The sequence below is a fragment of the Oryzias latipes genome, chromosome 2 (genome assembly GCF_053564925.1).
Source record: "Oryzias latipes strain Hd-rR chromosome 2, Olatipes_Hd-rR_3.1".
Lineage (NCBI taxonomy): Eukaryota > Metazoa > Chordata > Actinopteri > Beloniformes > Adrianichthyidae > Oryzias > Oryzias latipes.
Genome location: NC_136238.1, coordinates 3,157,922 through 3,180,763, shown reverse-complemented (window position 1 = coordinate 3,180,763; position 22,842 = coordinate 3,157,922). Strand labels below are relative to the sequence as shown.

General features: G+C 42.4%; 1 protein-coding gene across 1 annotated transcript in view; it reads right to left on the bottom strand.

Annotated features, from left to right (window-relative positions):
* The window catches only part of LOC144983613 (NACHT, LRR and PYD domains-containing protein 12-like), a 62,072-nt gene that overhangs the window by 35,652 nt on the left and 3,578 nt on the right, over positions 1-22,842 (bottom strand). The window contains exons 2-4 of the mRNA XM_078930490.1: positions 22,158-22,315; positions 14,612-16,427; positions 6,949-7,125 (exon numbers count right to left, since the gene is read on the bottom strand). Coding sequence (XP_078786616.1) covers positions 6,949-7,125; positions 14,612-16,427; positions 22,158-22,275 — 2,111 coding nt within the window. The 5' untranslated portion in view covers positions 22,276-22,315. The remainder of the gene's footprint in view (positions 1-6,948; positions 7,126-14,611; positions 16,428-22,157; positions 22,316-22,842) is intronic.

The following is a 22,842-nucleotide window of genomic DNA, read 5'->3' as shown; positions in this document are numbered from 1 at the left end:
AACATTTGGATGGAAAATTATATTCTAAAACAAAACATTCTAGAGTTCTTAGTTTAAAACTTTTGCTCCCATTTTAGATCTCTTTTTTATTGTGAAGCCCTTTGGTACCTTCAAGGAGTTGTAAAGTGCTGTATGAATAAATTTTCATTCATTCATGACCCTTTTAATAAAATAAATAACACTATTTATGAAATAGAACAATGACCAAATATCTATAAATAAATAAAGGATCCTCTCCAGTCATAAATTCCACTGAGATTTTGAGGACTGCAGCTGCGCTGTGACCCGCTGCACGTCTGTTTCTCATCCAGTAATAATGAAAAAGCACATTTCTATGTCTCCTGCTGCAGCTACAAATATATCTGCACGACCTTTTTACCAGTACAAAGTTCCTCGTTTATTGCAGGAGTTCTAAAAATAACCAAGATCGGTGAAATCCACGGAGTCTGATTACAGACGTGTATGACAGTAAAACTCCTCACTGCCTAAATACAGCTTTCTCACACAAACATGAACATTTTCTCCCTTTTTTCTTGTTTAAATTCTCAAACCTTCCTAGAAATGAGGTCCAGGATCTTAGAATGAAAACAAAGATGTGATCGATCACAGATTTCTTAAGCTCTGAAGAGATCTGTGTTTCTAGGAGACACGGCACGGACTGAGGAGATTGATTGTAGGGTTGTGCCGATGGACGTCGTCCATCGTGATGGGTGACTGACATCCCGATGGAGAGACCACCATCGTGATGCCACGCCCCCGCCACGTTGCGCGTCGACACCATAAGCCGCGGTTACATGTACAAAATATCTTGATGGGATCAATGGTCGGATTAGAATCCAACCGTGTAGATGGGCCCAGAAAAATGTTTTCAGAATATAAAAACGTTCACTAAGGTCACAATTTCGGTCGGAATAAATCATTCGCACATGCGCAGTTTGAAAACCGGAAGGGGATACAACTTTCGCCGAGCGGTTTTTTTTCCAAACTTTATTGAATGTAACAATTCAATACAAACATAACAGCGCCGAGCGGCTATATACATTGACATGTCAGCTCGGTAAAATACGAGATGCTCTTCTAAACGTGCTTTTAATAATGTTACGGTTATTATGAAACACCTGTTCGCTCATCATTTGAATTTTAATCCGTGTGGTCAGTGCTTTTTCTGAACGGAGCCAGGATTAGCAGTATGCTAACACGGGCTAACAACGTTAGCTTTGGGTGGTGCTGCATCCTGTGAATAACATCAGCCTTTATTTAGTCGGGACACGACTGGAAACACAAATCCACGTGATTGTTTGAATGTTTTCTAAGGACTGAGCGACATTTCTGCTTTGATGCTCAAACCTCTGTGTCTGCTGACGATCCGAGCTGTGCTCAGACACACGTTTAGACCCGGTTCTGAGTTCGGTTGCTTGTACCCCTAGAGCTGCGGGACGGATCGCAGTCTTAAATCTCCCACACATACCGCTCATGTACCCCCCCCCCTTCCCATCAAACACAAAGCTGTAAATCCGCACTCCGCCGGTCCACTTCGCTAAGTGCGGGAGTGGGCTACTTCTTTTCTATCTTGCTTGTTACTTTTTCTGTTAAAGTCACTTCCGTCAGTTTATACTGGATCATCGCGGATTAACCATTAGTTGGGAAATAAAATGAAAAAAGCAAAATAACGAATAGCAGTTATATAAGAACGAAAAATCGTCCATCCCGATGGTTGACAGCAAACATCGTCAACGGCCAAATTAGGAGACATCGCCCAACCCTAATTGATTGACAAGGTCTCTAGCCAATCTGCACACAGAACAGGGTACGCTGTATAAAAAAGGCAGCATAATCGCTCTAAAAGAATGAGCTAAACCGGGAAAGATGAACTGCGACGTAGAAAGGAAAGACTGTCTTGTGTTGTGTTTGACAGATTATAGAGGCTTTAAGGTTGGAGCACAGACTGCAGAAGTGGGGAAGAAAATGTCAAGTCTTGATCGTCTGGCCAGATTAAAAAAAACAAAAAAACATGGGTCTCTGATATTGTTCAGCGGGCCGGACCAAACATGGAGGCGGGCCGGATCCAGCCCGCGGCCCGTAGTTTGCCCACCGCTGTAGTAACGCATCTGATATGCAACAGATTGTAGATCGCTTTTCCTCCGCAGCTGAGATTTTTGGATTGAAGATTAATATCTCTAAGACCAAACTACTGTATCAGCCTCCCACATTATCCAACGAACACCCAGAGACGATTATGGTCCATGATGAACCACTGAAATCAACAGAAAGTTTTACTTACCTGGGCAGTACCTTAACTAACTCAAACTCAGCTGATCTGGAAGTGGAACAGAGAATACTTTCTGCCACTAAGGCATATGGTGCACTACAAAACAGACTGTGGAGTTGCCATGACATCAGCAGTAGGACCAAAGTGAAGGTATATGCAGCCGCAGGCTTTCCCTGTTTGCTATACTCTATCGAGTGTACCACTCTCTACAGCAGACACATCAAGGCTCTAACAAGACTTCAGCTTCGCCACCTTTGCTTCTTTCTTAACATCAAGTGGCAAGACCGTATGTTGAGATTTTGAGACGTGCCAACACAGTGTTGATGCCCTAATAACATCGTCCCAACATCGATGGGCAGGGCATGTATGTATGTCGGATTGCCCAAAGCAGTATTCTACTCTGAACTTTTTCAAGGAAAAGGAGCCGCGGTGGACAGAAACTATGCTATAGAGCTGTGTTAAAGCTACACATGAAGAGAGCAGGCATTCCACACTACAACTGGGAAGAAGAAGCCCTACAAAAATCCAAATGGCGTGAAACTTTAAAGAAAGCCATGAAAACCATTGAAGACCAACGCCAACGTGAATACCAACGGCACATCACCGGCGTCACTCCGTAGCAACCTCAACCGATTTCAAATGCTTGAGATGTGATCGCTTCTGCAGATCCCGCGCTGGGCTAGCAGCCCACATGACAGCCTGTCATTTTCTATTCCTCAAACTCGAGACAGTCAACTTCAACACACGAAGGACAGCCATATTTTTTAATCACATACATGATTTTTCTAATGAACATAATCTGCCTATTTTGTAGATAACTAAACTGATGTTGATTTCTAAAATACTTATTTTTTTATATAATAAATAATTCATCTTTGTCATGTGCTTTATTGATATTTAAGGATTCTTAATTTTGTCTGATAAAAGTGATGAACTGGATAATGATAAATGATGTCATAAAATGGTTACAGTAGAACAGGGGTGGATTATACAAGTTCACTTCCTTCCACTCCCTTTCAAGCAATATTTAATTTTATGTGTAATTATTCTAAGTTTGATACGTCTTTGTATGAATGTATAGCTGATGATTTTAATGTTTTTGTGTATTATTTTTACTTGAATGTTTAAAATAAACCATTTCAAATCAAAATCTAATCAAATCAAATCAAAAATTCAAATATCATTCATTCATCTTTAATCCTAAATTTTTAAATGCATTTTCAAATGACATCACATTGTAAAGGGAATTGTTCATTGGAAATTGATGATCACTTTGAATCATGGGTAAAAAAATTCATCAATAGGAAAATCTTGATCACATTTTAAGGGATCCAACACAAATCAAGAGAATATACAAAGTTTTTACCCCCTGCAGATATTTTACAGAGATTCATGAAAACAAAGTTGCTGATTCATGAAGACAAAGTTGCTGATTCATGAAAACTCATCAAAGAGACATTGTAGAATCTTCCAACAGCAAAGCTAAATGAACAGAACCCTGTTCAGAACCTTTAGAACAGGAAATCCCCCTCTGTGTTCCAGAGAAATCCACAATGAGTCCAGATTTCCAAAAGAACTGGGATTAGCGGTTTGGCCCTGAAGAACTCATGACCAGGGGCCTCATTTATAAAACTTTGCTTAGGATTTGCGTCAGAAGTGGCGTACGGATGAAACATAGGACGTGCGTACGCACAGAAATATTCGGATTTATAAAACCGTGCGCACGCACATCCTACGCATCTTTCCCTTAATAAATCACAATCAATTCTAAATGTTCCGCAGCTTTTGCGGCTTCATGACACGCCCATAGTTGCCCATAAATAGTCAGTGAAACGCCCACAAGTTAATATTAATTGATAGCGAAACCATGGCAAACACAGAGAGGAAATCAAAAAAACGTAACTTCACTCAATGTGAAGTAGAAGTGATCGTTGGCGAGGTGGAAAAGAGGAGAAAAGTGTTGTTTGGAGGGCACAGTGTGGGCATTACTAATGGCAAAAAGGCACGTGAGCGGCAAACGGTGGCAGACGCCGTAAATACTGTAGCCTCACAACCTCGGACCGTGGCCGAAATAAAAAGCCCGCAAAAGTCAAATAGGACGGCTCGAGGAAGTGGGAACCGGCTCATAAGCCAGTCGTCCTCGTTTGCCAGCAAGTCTTCTTGCTGTCTAAAGATGCGTTCACTCCGAATTCTTCCATTTGCCACATCTTCTAAGAGCGCAAGATCAGCCATTGTGCGTCATTACGCATTGTGATGGGGCATTTTATTTCCCTCCATTTAATTACATCTGACAATCTACAGATGTCGGTAATAATCCACGTGGAAATGGGAAATTGTTCAGCGCAAAAGTAATTTCTTGTTGCTTTCTGAATGGTTGAGACATACGCCATACATGGTTTTATCAAAAATAAAACAAACTAAAGGCATATGCATGAATACCATAATTCCACAGCTTATGAAGAAATGCTTTACTATGAAAACAACTTTCCCCAGTGGAAAATTAATCAATCAATCTATCTATCTATCTATCTATCTATCTATCTATCTATCTATCTATCTATCTATCTATCTATCTATCTATCTATCTATCTATCTATCTATCTATCTATCTATCTATCTATCTATCTATCTATCTATCTATCTATCTATCTATCTATCTATCTATCTATCTGCATCTATATCTGCTCCTCCAGACGGACACATTGACGGGAATATCAGTTTTGTACATTATTTCGTTCTGTTAACTATATTATTTATGAGGATGAATTGCACAACATGCCAATATTGCAGAACATATTTCACTTTTCTTTCTGCAAATATGTGTTCATTTGAATTTTCGTTTGATCTTTTTTGTTTGTTTCACTGCTGATCGATCAAACGGGTGTTGGTGTAGCTGTTAATTGTAAGACTTGCTTTGTGAAGTCTTCATGTTATTTCTGAGAGGCAGTATTGTCATTTTCACTTTCACGTGTTTCTTCCATCTGCCAACGGTGTCGCCGTTTCTCATTTCACCCGTTTTTGTGCGTACGCCTGGGTCAGAGCTTGCGTGAAGGACCGCACATTTTCCCGTCAAGTTGCTTTTTATAAATCTCAATTATTGCGTAGAGAGTGGCGTACGCCTTCTTTTGTGCGTACGCAACATTTATAAATGAGGCCCCAGGACTGCTGCTGAACTAGTTCAGATAGTTAACGGCACATTTGAGGGAGAGAAATGACAGAGCAATGCAATATTGGAGTGTGTCTGAAGGTCACACACACAACAAGCTCTGAAGAATTCAACTTCTGTTGTTCTGAGTAAAGTCAGCCTGCCCACTTCTCACAACAACAGAGATGAAAATAGCAGCTAGCAAGCTACACAAGCGCACACCATACAATACAACAAAGAAACACTTGGAGGCAGAATTAGGAACAATTCTGCCTCCATAGTGCTGCGTTTCAGCACTATGGCCCCCGTTTATGGAACAGTCTGCCAGAGGATCTGAGGGCAGCAGAGAGCGTTAATGCTTTTAAGAAAAGGCTCAAGACCCATCTTTTTAATCTGGCTTTTAGCTAATTTTATTTATATATTTATTTATTTTTACTCCTTTTATTTATCTATTTATTCACTTATTTATTTATATGTATTAACTTATTTTTTTTTATTTATTGATCCATTTTGTTTTGTTTTATGAACTTGAAATAGATTTTTAAAGCGTAATTTTAATTTACCGTATTTCAATGTTTTATTGTTTTTATCAATATGTTTCCTTTTTTATTCTCATTTTCATTCATTTTTATTTCCGGTGCTTCCTCAGCTGGAGCCCCTCCCTCTGGGTCGGCTGCTGTTCAGCCACTGCGGCTCTAGATGGGGACCTGCATCACCGCTTAGCTGTGGTGGAGCGGTCCCCGCCTGTGATACTGCATTTGGCTGTGTATGCGGCTGTTCACAGAGGGGGAGGTTCCAATTACCAGCGTTTCCAGCATCATGTTCTTGTGCTCAGCCTATTTCTAATTGTCTTTCCCCATCGGTTTAAGGGTGGGAGGTGTGAAAGGAGTGGGGGGCTAGGTACGGGGATGTGGGCACTATTTACTTATTTATTTATTTATTTGTTTGTTTATTTATTTATTTATTTATTTATCTATTTATTTATTAATCATCATGATTTTTTTATTTTATTTTGTTGTGTTTTAATGTAAAGCACTTTGTGTTATATTTTAATATGAAAAGTGCTTTATAAATAAAGTTTGATTTGATTTGATTTGAAAGAGCATTTTCTGTCAATCCCTCTTCTGTCAGAGTAGAAGATCCAGAAAGCAGAAGAGATGAAGATTCAGACACTTCATCAGACACTTTTCAGCCGTGCAGAATCACAAAGTGAAGCAAGTTTGATCATGGCAGAGGAGATCAGCGCTTCAGCCAGACCATTTACCCAGAGAGAAGTTCTGAAGAGCTTTAATTTGACCAGGATTTATTATTTAAGGCTCACAGATCTCAGACGTGGAAAACTGCATTTTTTCACCTGTTCAATATAGCTAAGATCAGAAATATACTTTCTAGCCTCAGAGTCTCAGCAGCAGCATACGGTAAGGTGGGAATGGGGGGGGGGGGGGGGGTCAGTCATCACTCTGTAGTCATGTCATCAGTCAGTCATCTGTACTCATCATATTGATGTGAACACAACTGAAACATGGAGTCTGACCTCAGAGTCTGCAGTCTGCAGCCTGGACTCCTCAGAAAACCACACAGACGAAGAACTCCTGAATCCTTCAGGTTCTGGTTCCAGCTCAGGTCCAGTTCTGTCAGATTAGACGGGTTTTTCTTCAGAGCTGAGGCCAGAACTTTACAGCCGATCTCTGACAAACTGCAGACCTTCAACCTGCAATGAGACAGAAAAGTGTTTTCAGGAGCAGTGATGCAGCTGGAGGTCCAGGAACTTGGTCCATTCAGTCAGGTGGGACCCGCCCTGATGAGACACTGACAGATGACATTTTTATGGGGGGGGGGCTGTTTAGCAATTTATTTATCCTGTGGAGTCAAACTCACAATTTCCACATGAGAAAAAACAAAGTTCAGCTGCTTTAACCACTTGACCAGGAGTGGCGAGCAAGTTTGACACCAAGAGCCAATTTTTTTCTCTGTGAGAGTCAAAGAGCCACACCACACACTAACTTGCCAAGACATACACACACAAACACGCAATTAAAGCTGTATTATTTTCCATAACACACTCCTCTCTTTAAAGCAGAACAGCAAGTATTGTACTTGTGTTTATTTCAAGGTAGGTGTCCACCTTCAATACACGCATCAATGCAGCTTAGCCAGAGTTAACACACTTAACCCTGGAGGTCACATACCCCTACACACACACACACACACAGGGACCTCTCTCTAATCTCATACTCACACACACACACACACACACACACACCCACACACCCACACACACCCACACACACACACACACACACACACACTCTCTCTCTATCTCACTTTTGTCTCTGCCTCTCTCTGACACAAAACTACTCAGTGACGTGCAGTAAGGTGGATTCTGGTGAGGCACTGACTCCTCTGATGTCAAATTTACAATAGGATTTAACTGGTAATTCTTTGTAACTAAACATTCCTCTTTCAATGTCCCTTACACCAACGAATTCACAAACATCTGGACAGAGCATCCTTATGCTGTCCAAATAATTCATATTCATAATAAAAACATTAAATACATTACACTTCAGATTTATGTAGCATAAATTACTTTGAGCCTTCATTTAAAATTTTTGCTTTTGACATTTGTTTTATTTAACATGACTGATTGACCTGCAGAAGCTGATGATTTATGTTACACTAATGCATATCAGCAAATTATCTCCTTCACGAAGTGACAGTGAACTTTCTCCATTAGATAACAATTCTTGCAGCTCCTGCACACATTCAGGGCCAATGTATGTGTACCCTCACTCAAACAGCCAAACAGCATGAACCTCACTTCTGCTAACAGCTACCTGGCTCATGGTTTTGCACTCAAGATTACCCACTTCCCATGATCCTTAGGGGCATAAGGCGGGGCTAACCCCCGGGCCAGTCTTAGACTATCTGATCGGTTCCTTAACGTGAGTGTCAGTCAGAACGGACCGATGCCTTGATTTCATGTTTCCAGGTACTAAACAGGGACTGGCAGACATATTGAGGAGAACATCGACAGAAGATTGAGAGCAGCTCTTTTCCACACGGGGATTTCTCTGTTCTCCAAAACGTAATAGGGCCCCTTTTTCAGAGAGATTTCAGCTCAATCATCTCCAGTTGTCTCGCTGCCTCATCAGTGACAAGCGGGGATCTCAGGCAGTCAGTCTCTGCATTAAAGGGTCCATGATAAAAGTAATCTGCAGTCGTTTCCATCCAGTTGCGCAAGCAGCGTCACGTTCTGCGCTTTATTCATTTGGATTGCAGCTTTCTGCTGTGTGATCTCCGCAAAGAAGGAAAGTGGGACAGAGATTGTTGTTTTGAATGTGCACTTTGAAAAGCTTCAACTTGTTCATAAAGGAGACAATTTGTGTCAGATCAGGAAGAGCTTTTGATTTTCTCAGGGATACGTTAAGTTCTTTTCTGTCATGAGCAATGTAAGTGCTTCCAAAAGCTCATAATGATAAATATCGTGAGTTCCCATTCCATTCAGTAAAAAAGTAAGAATCTTCCCATTCTTCGCAGAGCCAATGTTGACTTATTTTTTCCGGCATTGGGTGTAACCCGCGGTCACGTAGATGTCAGGAGCAGCTTCGAAAATGCACACAGCCAATTTAATTTTATTATCGTTTATTTTTAATCCCCTCTGATGGATTTGAGTGTGGTTTAAGAGGTTAAGAAATTAGGCACAGTATTGTAACAACTCAGCTGCTACGTCACTGTGGCAGGGAAGCAAGAAGTACGCTGCTGATTAACTGACAGCGTTGGGGAGCTGTCCGTGTCCCAAATACCACACGACTACGGGCAGACTCAGAGGGGGCGGAGTACACTGAGAATCATTTTCTCCTTTCCGACAATACGCCCATACTGACAAACAGCATGCATGAGACTTCTGCTTCCAGCCCTCTCACTTATGGTTGTCACCCAAGATTCCCCACTTCCCATGAGTCTTTGCGGGGCTAACCCCCAGGCCGTCACATTATATTGAAAATACGATGAGATGCAAAGAGGCAAGAGCCGCGTGTTCGCCACCCCTGCACTAGACCATTGCAGACATCTATGGATGCATTAAGATTACAGCATTTTTGATGCCCATATGTGACACATCAGAACGCTGTTCTGGATGTGTGGTTTGTACGTGATAAAACGCCGCTTTTTACACCCGTCTTAGGGCAACACAAGACGGTGTAAATTATATTCTACTTCTAAAATATGCTCAAAAAGCATTTTTTACACCACTTTTCCTGGTGATTTGTGACGCCTTTAGCTTGCCATAGAAAGACGGTGACACGCGGGGGTGTAACAGGTTAAACCCAGACTTTCTGTCTGTTCTGACAAAGGTCAACAAGTTTTAAAATGAATACTAAGACTGATCACTCCAAAAAAAAAGAATGACTGTCCAATTGTGGAAAAAAATATATAACTATATTATAATATAACTATAATGATCAAACTAAGGAAAAAGTAAAAACATATATTTTTGCAATAAAAGCACCATGACAGAATGAACTGACACTCAGTTCCTCTGTCTTGTAATGGAACAAATGATAAGACTAAATACTCTCATTTTATACTCTTTTTCCTGTAAGCGATCACGTGATTGACTTCCACATCCTAGCGGTAGAAGCCGGCTGGCCCGATCGAGCTCTCAAGGGTGTCTTCTATGAGTCTTTAAATGAACCTATCAAGGACCACCTTTGTACCCAACCTGAAGCCACCACATTTTAGGAACTTGTCTCCGCTGCCCTCCGTTCTGACATCCGGCGTAGGGAGCGGTTCAATGAACGCAAACAATCCCACAATACCAAAGCCATCTCCGCTACTCTTATCTCTCCTCCCCTCTCTCAGATCATCCCTCCTTTAAAGTCATCTGAGGAATCTATGTAAATAGGACACTCAAAATTATCTGCTGAAGAATGCCAGAAGTGTCGTGAGGAGGGCTCTTGCTTCTATTGTGGATAACAGGGACCTAGGGGGTCAACATCTTTCCCGCATGACCCACCGTACGAAACCCATTCTTCTGATTTCATCTGGCAATCATAGAGAAACTATTCAATTTATTATCACTAATTCTAAACATACTCCCATCATTTTAGGATTTTTGTGGTTAAAATCACACAATCCTCAGCTAAACTGGTCTCATCGGCAGATTTTGAACTGGAGTGCCTATTGTGTGGCCAACTGCCTCCAGTCCGCTGTTCCCCCCGTCTCCACTCGTATTTGCAACCCTCCTGACAATGTTGACCTGTCCAAAATTCCTGGGTGTTATCATTGAAGCAGGCCACATTCGACTGGACCCTTCTAAGATCGAGGCTGTTAGTAACTGGGAACCCCCGGAAAAAACCACAGCAATTTCTGGGGTTCGTCAATTTCTATCGCCGTTTCTTCAGGAATTACAGTAGCATCGCCACCCCTCTAACCAAACTCACTTCCACGAATCACCCGTTTCATTGGGGACCTGCAGCCCAGGCGGCATTCAACAAACTCAAGCAACTTTTTGTTTCAGCTCCCATCCTCATCCAACCTGATCCCTCTCGACAATTCATAGTAGAGGTGGATGCCTCAGATTCCGGCGTGGGAGCAGTCCTCTCTCAAAAGGAGGAGTCCTCGGGTAAACTAAAATTATCGCCTGCAGAGCAAAATTATGATGTCGGCAACAGAGAATTGCTTGCTATCAAGTTGGCTCTGGTAGAGTGTCGTCACTGGCTGGAGGGGGCTGAACAGCCTTTTACAGTATGGACTGACCAAAAGAATTTGGCGTATTTACGCATAGCCAAGAGACTGAACTCACGTCAAGCCCGCTGGTGTTTATTTTTCGACCGATTCCATTTTAATATCACTTACAGACCCGGCAGTAGGAATGTCAAACCCGATGCTCTCTCCCGCAAATACAGCCCTTCTGAAAACTCCATCTCCACCATCATACCAGAAACCTGCATCGTGGGCAACCTCATTTGGGTCCAGCAACACAAGACGGGTCCAGCAAGCACAAGGTGAGGAGCCCAACCATGCACCATGTCCTAGAGGTACTCTTTTTGCCCGATCTTCTCTCAGGTCCGAGGTCATTACATGGGGGCATGCTTGGAAGGTGTCCTGTCACGGCGGAGTACATCAGACTATCAGTCTTATCCGTAAGAGGTTTTACTGGCCCTCATTGGAGAGAGACGTTCATGAATACATCGCGGCCTGTACCACCTGCGCCCGCTCTAAGTCTTCGAACTCTGCTCCAGCTGGACTACTTCCGCCACTACCTACTCCTAGTCGCCCCTGGTCTCACGTCGCAGTTGATTTCATCACCGGTCTGCCACCCTCTCATGGTAACAATGTCATTTTCACCGTTATTGACCGGTTTTCTAAGATGGCTCATTTCACTCCCCTTCCTCAACTGCCCACCACCACTGAAACCGCAAACACCCTGGTCAACTTTGTGTTTCGTCACCATGGCATCCCGTCCGATATTGCATCAGACAGGGGACGCCAATTTCTCTCCCAAATCTGGAAGGCCATTTGCTCCCCCATCGGAGCATCGGTCAGTCTCACATCTGGATAACATCCTCAGTCAAACGGCCAAGCTGAGAGGGCCAATCAGGAGCTGGAGGCGGCTCTTTGTTGTCTGGCGGCACAAAATCACAAAGGACTGGTCTCAGTATTTGGTTTGGATTGAGTACGCCCGCAACGCACATCCTTCCTCCGTTACTGGGGTGTCTGCGTTCGAGGCCGCCCTTGGTTTCTCACCACCTCTGTTTCCGTCCCAGGAATTCGATTTGGCGGTGCCATCGGTCCAACATCTCCAGCATTGCCAACGCATCTGCCGCCAGACCAAGGCTGCTCTCTTCCGCACCAAGGAGAGCAACTGCCGCATCGCCAATCAACACAGGGTGGTGGGACCCACTTACCAGCCTGGACAGAGGGTCTGGCTCTCTGCACGGAACGTTCCCCTCCAAGCCACCTCCCGGAAACTGGCTCCCCGGTACATTGGACCCTACGAGATCGACAGGATCATCAATCCTTCCTGTGTCCATCTGAAACTCCTGGCTGTTCTCAAGGTACACCCTTCATTCCATGTCTTGCAAATTAAACCTGTTATAGACAGTCCTCTGTGCCCGCCGTCCGCTTCCCCTCCACCCACCTGGGTCACGGACGGCGCCCCCGCCTTCACGGTTAGCCGGGTAATGGATGTCTGACGCCGTGGCCGTGGGTTCCAGTTCCTCGTCGACTGGGAGGGTTATGGTCCTGAGGAGCAGTCCTGGATTTCCCGCTCGCTCATTCTGGACCCCTCCCTGATTGAAGACTTCTACCTGGCCTACTCGCTGTCCCAGACCGCCTGGAGGCGGTCGTTGAGGGGGGGTACTGTCATGGTGCCTCTGTCATCTCTCCTCCCCTTCCCCTCTCTGCTTGGCTCCTGATGCATCCCAGCTTTGTCCACTCAACTCATTACCCAACTGGCCTTCTTAAGGAGATCCTGAACCAGCATTCTTCGCCAGTTCGTTGCCCCCTGATGGTGCATAACCTGGTCTCTAGTCAAGTCTTGTTTGTTCATGTCTAACCTTGTTGTTGCCTCACCTTCAGGAAATTCATACCACGAGTGGACACCTGAGTCACCAGATCTCCTAAGCCACAGAACCTCTCTGAACCTCGAGAGCCTCCAGCCTCGCCACGAGCCTACACCGACCTCCAGCCACGCCACGAGCCAACTCCGACCGCGTACCTCGCCTCAAGCCACAGCTACCTTAGGCTACTTCCAGCAACTTCTCCCGCTGTTCTCCAACAAGCAACGTCATGATCTCAAGCTAATCCATATTACATTAAAACTTTACTTACCATCTACTCACCTGTGTGTTCGTTCTGGGTTCCAGCGCCTGGGTCTGCCTCGCCTAGCTTGCCATAACAAATATACCTTTAAAACCTTTTTGACCTTCTGTTTGTGAATGACAATAAATGTCAGATCTGTTGGAAATGTTTCTGTATTTCTTTGTATCAGAGTTCACATTATTGTTGGTGACAGCACAGTTGTTCTGGAGAAAATGTCAAACTGACACTTTGTGTCACAAACGTTGCTGACCCCTGGTTTAAACCTTTCCCTGGCCAGGTAGCCCCGCCCCCAAGCCTCATCCATAAACTACCTGCAGAGGTTCTTCACTCTAATTCAGCAAAGATTTAGTGTCTGTTTAAGCACCAGGAACAAGAACCAGAAACCAGTCTAATGAAAGAGCTGGTTCTGATCCAGGCTGGGTTCTGAAGAAGAACCAGAACCAGGTCTGTGGGAAAGACCTGTCAGTCTGCTGCAGGTTGACCTCTTCATATTTCTGCATGAGGAGCTGCTGCTCTGTGGCTCAGAAATCTGCTGCAACTGTTTTTCCACTGAAATCTGCACTTCTGGGATGGATTCCGGTTTTCTTTCAAGAACACAGAACATGAACTTCTCCCAGATATCAACCCCTGGATGGATTTACGTTCTCCTGTTTAGTCTGGTGTGGAAAAACATGCCAGAAAAAAGGTCATCAGATGAGACCCAGCTGGGGTTTTGAATTGAACTGATGTTTTTCTTCTATCTACTGCTGTTTCTTCATCAGTGACGTCTATCTGACACTTTCTCCTAAATCACAGAAAACCAGACTCAACTTCTTGTAGATCAGTGGTTTTCCACCTTTTTTCAGCCAAGGTTCACTTTTACCTTGACAAAAATCCTGCGGCACACCAGCAACCAAAACTAAAAAGAGAATCTCTGTGGTCTGTATTGATGTACAGTCCCTCCATGATCTCACCAGCATTTTTTGGAATAATTGAACTGATGTTTTTCTACTACCTACTGCTGTTTCTCTGTTAGTGACGTCTATCTGACACTTTCTCCTAAATCACAGAAAACCAGACAACTTCTTGTAGAGAATCAACATTTGAATGAAAGCTGAACTGAGAGCTTCCAGTTTACAGTATGGACTCTTCAGTCCAGCTGACAGTCGCTTCACTCCTGAATCTTGCAGGTTGTAGTTTAGACTCAGGTCCAGAAGTCTGAGTCTGGAGGACTGAGAGCTGAGAACTGAGGACAGTACTGCACAGCTTTTCTCTGACAGATCACAGCAATTCAGGCTGAAGAAAACAAAGACAGACAGCAGTTATTGAATCTTTCATGTTTCATTCAGATTCATTTGTCCACTGAAGGTGATTTTCATGAGAGTTCTTACAGAGCTTTGTTGGAGGCTTTGACCACTGGCAGCAGCCTCAGAAGACCCTCCTCTGAATCAGTGTATTTAAACAGGTTAAACTCTTCCAGATCTTCTTCTGATGACAGCAAGATGAAGACCAGAGCAGACCACTGAGCAGTAGACAGTTTATCTGTGGAGAGACGTCCTGACCTCAGGACCTGTTGGATCTCCTCCACTAGAGATCCATCATTCAGTTCATTCAGACAGTGGAACAGGTTGATGCTTCTCTCTGCAGACAGATCCTCACTGATCTTCTTGATGAACTGGACTGTTTCCTGATTGGTCTGTGAGCTACTTCCTGTCTGAGTCAGCAGACCTCTTAGGAGACTCTGATTGGTCTGCAGTGAAAGACCCAGGAGGAAGCGAAGGAACAAGTCCAGGTGTCCGTTTGGACTCTGTAAGGCCTTCTCCACAGCACTCTGGTACAACTGGACTGGACTGCTCTGTTCAGGCTGAGAGATCGGTTTCAGTTTGAGAATCTTAAAGGATATTTTCTTCTGTTTGTCCATGAGGTTGAGTCCAGAGGTGATGAAGGTCAGGTGGACATGAAGAGCAGCCAGAAACTCCTGAACACTAAGATGGATGAAGCAGAAGACCTTGTCCTGGTACAGGCCTCTCTCCTCTCTAAAGACCTGTGTGAACACTCCTGAGTACACTGAGGCTGCTCTGATATCGATGCCACACTCTGTCAGGTCGGATTCATAGAAGATCAGGTTTCCTTTCTGCAGCTGCTCAAAAGCCAGTTTTCCCAGAGACTCCATCATCTTCCTGCTCTCTGGACTCCAGTGAGGATCTGTCTCAGCTCCTCCATCATACTTGACCTTCTGGACTTTGGCCTGAACCACCAGGAAGTGGATGTACATCTCAGTCAGGCTCTTGGGCAGCTCTCCTCTTCCTCTGCTCTTCAGCAGATCCTCCAGAACTGTAGCAGTGATCCAGCAGAAGACTGGGATGTGGCACATGATGTGGAGGCTTCTGGATCTCTGGATGTGGGAGATGATCCTGCTGGCCTGCTCTTCATCACTGAACCTCTTCCTGAAGTACTCCTCCTTCTGTGGATCATTGAACCCTCTGACCTCTGTCACCATGTCAACACACTCAGCAGGGATCTGATTGGCTGCTGCAGGTCGTGTGGTTATCCAGAGGAGAGCAGAGGGAAGCAGGTTCCCCCTGATGAGGTTTGTCAGCAGATCAGCCACTGAGGTGGACTTTCTAGGGTCCTTCAGGATCCGAGCCTTGTGGAAGTCCAGAGGAAGTCGACTCTCATCCAGACCATCAAAGATGAAGAGGACCTGGAAGTCTTCAAAGCTGCAGATTCCTGCTTGTTTGGTTTCAGGGAAGAAGTGATGAACAAGTTCCACCAAGCTGAACTTCTCCTCTTTCAGCACATTCAGCTCTCTGAAAGTGAATGGAAATGTGAAGTGGAGGTTCTGGTGGGCTTTGCCTTCAGCCCAGTCCAGAGTGAACTTCTGTGTTAAGACTGTTTTCCCGATGCCAGCCACTCCCTTAGTCATCAGGGTTCTGATTGGTTCTGGTCTTCCAGCTGGGAGTTGGAAGAGCTCTTCTTGTCTGATGCTTGTTTCTGCTCTGTCTGCTTTCCTGGATGCTGCTTCAATCTGTCTGACCTCACGTTCTTCATTCAGCTCTCCTCTTCCTCCCTCTGTGATGAAGAGCTCTGTGTAGATCTCATTCAGAAGGGTTGGGCTTCCTGCTTTAGCCATCCCCTCAAACAAACACTGGAACTTCTTCTTCAGACCAGATTGGACTTCATGTCGACAAACTGCAGCAGCAGATCCTGAATGAAGACAACAAACAGTAAATCAAGTCTCTGCAGCCCTGTATGATGAGGGTTTGAATCCCTGTTGAGACAATAGCATCTTGAAAATCCTGTGATGTTTTACTTTTCAGCTGAGGTTGTTTATGATTTTCACAATAGGAGTCATTATATGTCCAGAGCCAATCACTTCTGCACATAGGGCCTACTGGTGAATGACGCAGCAGTAATGCAGACATTTTGGAAAGTCTGGGTCAGCTTTACAGTGAGTGATGAAACCTGTTTGTCTATTGATCATAGCAGGAGTCCCTTCTGCAGTCACTGCTACAAGCTTTTCTAATGGTACCTTTTTCTGCACAAAAACTCCTTCACCATGTTATACATCTTCATCCTCTTATAGTTGTCTGTTAGGGCAGTTGTGTCAAGAGTTCTTCTCTTGATGTTAATAAAAACTAACAGCTGCGCTGTACTGCTGCTTTCCACAGACTCATCACACTGGATGTGAAACCACCAGCACTTTGCAATATCCCGGTCCAGCTAATTGGCCAAGTTATCAGACATAGCTGACACTTATCTAGACATTTTAGTGGAAATGAGATCAGTTCCATTTTTCTCATCATTAGGTACAGTGCAGTGACGTGCGGTCGGGTGAGGCCTGTCATGATCGTGATAAAATAGAAAAATAAATTAAGTAAATATTACTTTCCACATCTCAACGTTCCCTTCTCTACTTCTGTGCCTGTCCCAACCCCGGTTGCTTTGAGAGGGTTGCGTCAGGAAGGGCATCCGGCGTAAATCATTGCCAAGTTTACCATGCGACTCGTTCGCAGTGGCGACCCCTGATTGGAAAAGCCGAAAGAGAGAAACAAAAACTTTCCACATCTCAACATGTTTTCCACAGTTTCTGAGGTTAAAATCGCCACATTTTAGTGTTGCACAATCACATACGGAGTGGAAACTCCGGGTGAGGCTCAGGAGCGCTGTGTCTCATGTCTGACTGCAGGAGTCAGTTTAAATAGATGTGCGGTTGGAACGCTGCTGTCTATGGGAGCGAATATGTAGCAAAATTAAAAATAAAAGTCCAAACCAGAAATGCTTTTTCCTTTTCAAACTGAAGCTGCATTTGTTGACTCAAAATTAAAAAGAAATCAGCCAAACTGCTTTTCATTTTCTTCTTCAACATCGCTTATTCTGTCCCTTAATTAAAATCATAATGATGAATAATGATAAATGGATTAACAGAAATGCTTTTTCGTTTTCACAATGTAACTGCATCAAATGACTCAAAAATAAAATTAAATGTCACTCCGTCAAAATGCTTTTCCTTTTCTTCTTTAACATCACTCGTTCTGTGACATAATTAAAGCCAAAACGCAAAGAGAGGATTGCATTGTTGTTTTCACATACAGCCCGCCATAGCTGTAGCAAAATTCAATACCAGTGAAAATTTCCTAAACAACACCCTTTGCCCTCCTGGCAGGGTTGCCAGATTAGGTGGTTTGGTTCTAAATTTGTGGGTAAAGGGTTAGATGATTTTAGGATTTAGATGATTTTAGGATTTAGATGATTTTAGGATTTAGATGTTTTTAGGATTTAAATGTTTTCAGGATTTAGATGTTTTTAGGATTTAGAGGATTTTAGGATTTAGAGGATTTTAGGATTTAGATGTTTTTAGGATTTAGATGTTTTCAGGATTTAGATGATTTTAGGATTTAGATGTTTTCAGGATTTAGATGTTTTCAGGATTTAGATGTTTTTAGGATTTAGATGTTTTTAGGATTTAGATGTTTTCAGGATTTAGATGTTTTTAGGATTTAGATGTTTTTAGGGTTTATATGTTTTCAGGATTTAGATGTTTTTAGGATTTACATTTTTTCAGGATTAAGATGATTTTAGGATTTAGATATTTTCAGGATTTAGAGGATTTCAGGATTTAGATGTTTTCAGGATTTACAGCGGGAAAATAAGTATTGAACACGTCAACATTTCTCTCAAAAAACATATTTCTAATCGAGCTATTGACATGAAATTTTCACCAGATGTCGGCATCAACCCAAGTAATGCACACATAGAAAGAATGTGTAATAAAGTGAACTGGCACAGGGAATAAGTATTGAAAACGCTTACTGAAATGTATTCAAAATTTAGTGCAAAAACCTTTGTTGGTGATTACAGCCTCAAGACGCCTCCTGTATGGAGAAACCAGTCGAAATAGCTCAGGTGTGATTTTTGGCCCATTCATCTACACAAACTGCCTTCAAATCTTCAAGGTTCCGGGTTTCTTCTGTGAACCCGGATCTTCAGTTCTTTCCAAAGATTTTCAATTGGATTCAAGTCTGGTGATTGACTGGGCCATTCTAGCAGCTTTATTTTCTTTTTCTTCAACCAGTTGAGTGTTACCTTGGCTGTGTGCTTGGGATCGTTGTCTTGCTGAAAGATCCAGCCTCTTTTCATCTTCAGCAGCCTGGCAGATGACAGCAGATTCTGATCAAGAATGTCTCCATACTTTTCTCCAGTCATTATTCCTTCAATGATATGAAGTCTACCAGTACCACATGCTGAAAAACAGCCCCACGCCATGATGCGCCCACCTCCAAACTTGACTGTTGGTATGGTGTTTTGGGGGTGATGTGCGGTGCCATTTTTCCTCCAAACATGTTGTGTCTTATGACATCCGAAGAGTTCAATTTTGGTCTCATCTGACCAGAGTATCTTCTCCCAGAATGTCATGGGTTTATCCAAATGTTGTGTGGCAAACTCCAAACGAGCTTCAACATGCTTCTTCTTCAAAAATGGAGTCTTGCGTGGTGTGCGTGCATGGAGGCCATGGCGGTTGAGTGCATTACTTATTGTTTTCTTTGAAACAACGGTACCTGCTGATTCCAGGTCTTTCTGAAGCTCTCCACGAGTGGTCCTGGGCTGTTGGAGAACCCTTCTGATGATTGTTCTGACTCCTCTGTCTGAAATCTTGCGAGGAGCACCTGGCCGTGGCAGGTTTATGGTAATGCCGTGTTCTTTCCACTTCCGGATGATGGCCCCAATGGTACTCACTGGAACTTTCAGAAGTTTAGAAATGCGCCTATAACCAATGCCTTCAGTGTGTTTTGTAACAATAAGGTTGCGTAGGTCTTTGGACAGCTCTTTGCTTTTACCCATCATGCAATGCTTCTTGTCTAACACCTTGATGGTGAGAAACCTTTTTAAAAGGCATCAATCAGGACTATACCAGCTGATATTACTTTGCACTAATAGGGGGCAGGTTAACCTTCTGAATACTGACAAACTCCAGCTGCTTTCTTGGCTTGCCAGACCTTTTTACCCCTCCTTTTCTTCATGTGTTCAATACTGATTCCCTGTGCCATTTCACTTTATTACACATACCTTCATTTATGGACATAAATGTTTGGATTTCTTTCTATGTGTGCATAACTTGGGTTGATGCCGACATCTGCTGAATATTTCATGTCAATAGTTCGATTAGAAATATGTTTTTTTAGAGAAATGTTGACGTGTTCAATACTTATTTTCCCCGCTGTAGATGGTTTAAGAATTTAGATGTTTTCAGGATTCAGATGTTTTCAGGATTTAGATGTTTTTAAGGTTTAGATGATTTTAGGATTTAGATGATTTCAGGATTTAGATGATTTTAGGATTTAGATGTTTCCAGGATTTAGATTATTTCAGGATTTAAATGTTTTCAGGATTTAGATGTTTTCAGGATTTAGATGATTTTAGGATTTAGATGATTTTATGATTTAGATGTTTTCAGGATTTAGCTGATTTCAGGATTTAGATGATTTCAGGATTTAGATGATTTTAGGATTTAGATGGTTTTCAGGATTTAGCTGATTTCAGGATTTAGATGATTTTAGGATTTAGATGATTTTATGATTTAGATGTTTTCAGGATTTAGCTGATTTCAGGATTTAGATGATTTTAGGATTTAGATGATTTTATGATTTAGATGTTTTCAGGATTTAGATGTTTTCAGCATTTAGATGTTTTCAGGATTTAGATGTTTTCAGGATTTAGATGTTTTCAGGATTTAGATGTTTTCAGGATTTAGATGATTTTAGGATTTAGATGATTTTATGATTTAGATGTTTTCAGGATTTAGCTGATTTCAGGATTTAGATGATTTCAGGATTTAGATGATTTTAGGATTTAGATGGTTTTCAGGATTTAGCTGATTTCAGGATTTAGATGATTTTAGGATTTAGATGATTTTATGATTTAGATGTTTTCAGGATTTAGCTGATTTCAGGATTTAGATGATTTTAGGATTTAGATGATTTTATGATTTAGATGTTTTCAGGATTTAGATGTTTTCAGCATTTAGATGTTTTCAGGATTTAGATGTTTTCAGGATTTAGATGTTTTCAGGATTTAGATGTTTTCAGGATTTAGATGTTTTCAGGATTTAGATGATGGTTCTCCTCTGCTAAATCTCAGAACTGAGCAGATTGAATCTGAATGTGAACAAGTCAGAACAGCCATTGGAGGCAGAGATTTGATCCCAAAGAAAAGCTCAAAGTGAAAGAATGTGGATCTTCCAGATCTGTCAGAGCTTCCAGGAAAAACTCTGACAGATTCCAACAGAGAGAAAGATGTGAGGAGCAGAAAAACACTTTAGTTTGACACTTTCATCACTGCAGGAAGTTCAGAAAAAGTCCAGAAAAAGAGTCACGCTGATCTCTCGTGAAAAGCAGAACCATCTCTGGAGCTTTTAGCTCTGATTGGACCAAAAAACATGGAGATTTTCAAGACTTTAGGCCAACAAAGAACAGTGACATCTGCTGGAGAAATGTAACGTCACAGTTCTGATGATTCCATGATTTGAACCATTTTGCTGGTTTGGATTTCTTCAGGAAATGGAAATCTTCCCGACAACAAGCCGGGTTTGGTTGAGGAGTAGAAAAAAATGTTAAAAACATGTGGAGGAAACGGTTCTTTGTCACAAATCCATCACTTCTCTCACTTCTATTGACCCAACTTTTAAAAATGTATTTGAAAGTCAAATAAATACTGAATGAATTATTATCATTGTTAATAACTAACAGCTAACTTTGATTTTTTTTGCATGTTTTTTGTCTTATTAAAGGAAAGATGACAAATAACGCAGAAAACTGTTCTCTAAGCTGTTCTTTTCTATTGTTGTTTTAATGTTCTATTATCAGAACCAAACAATCACCTAAAATCAGCATTCTGGTCAGATTTTCACTATTAAGACTTTATTTAAACTCAATTTCATCCATTTAAATTATTAAAATGTGAAAAAGATTCAATAAAATGAAAAATTAACATCAAGTAAATGTAGAAAGTAAAGACATAAATGGATCATATTTTTACCAATTCCTCTAAAATCATGACAGGATGTGACGTCATTTTTACTCCCACTGGTTCATTTTCAGGAGATTGATTCATATTTATGGAATCATATTCCATTCAATGATTACAAAATAAAACAGGTGATCTTTGTTCACATTTCTTTCTCTGGTTTTCATTGTAATATTTTAAGAACTCCAAACATGCTGAACTCTGACCTCATCGGTTCATGAAAACTAGAAGATGAGCTGCAATTAAACGTAGAAAAACAGCAACGTTTCCGTGTCGTAGACATGATCCGTGTAGTTCATGTGTTCATCACCATATATCCAGTCTGTTCTGTTCTTCATCAGATAGATTTGATTGTCAGAGGTCAGAGGTCATTAGGGAACATAAAACGTGCAGCCAGATGACATTCAGACGTACCAAAGCTGTGAGGTGATTGGAGTTTCTCACTCTTCCTCCCCCTCTTCCTCCCCCTCTCCAATGCTGTCGGTTCCCACCTCCTTGTAATCCTCTGAGTGTTTGTCAGCACGGTACCCATGGAAACGCTTGCAGGTACGAGGAAGAGAAGAAGAAAAGATCTGAAGAGGAGAACACATTTATCACCAGCAAGAAGGTCAAACCAACATCCTGAAGTGTTTGTGCCTAATCTAATGTTTCAAAAAATGCAACAGGCTTTAGAGCATGAATGGCTGACAAAAGCTGACTGGATGGTGGAAAAGAGGATTCTGAACAATAAGCTGAACTTCCTCAGAGCTGGATTTGATGAGGTACAGAGAGGTTCCATTCCTGCTTCTGGAGAAAGAAGACCTCTGGTGACCTCCTGTTGCCATGGTAACCAGCCTTCCCAGTCACCCACTGATCTGGTTGGAGGTGGAACCCCGGTGGAGTTCCTGGAACAGCGTCCAGCTGCAGCTGGCTTCCAGGTTCCTCAGCTGGAGGTTTCCACATGTGTAATCTAACGGAGCGGTTCTATGTGGTTCCATTCTGTGTTTTCTTTCTATCTCTCCCACCTCTATCAATGGAGAAGTAAATAAAATGAAAAGAGCTTAAAAGAAGATGTTTGTAAAGCAACCTTTTATGGGGGGGGGGGGGTCATCCATTAGAA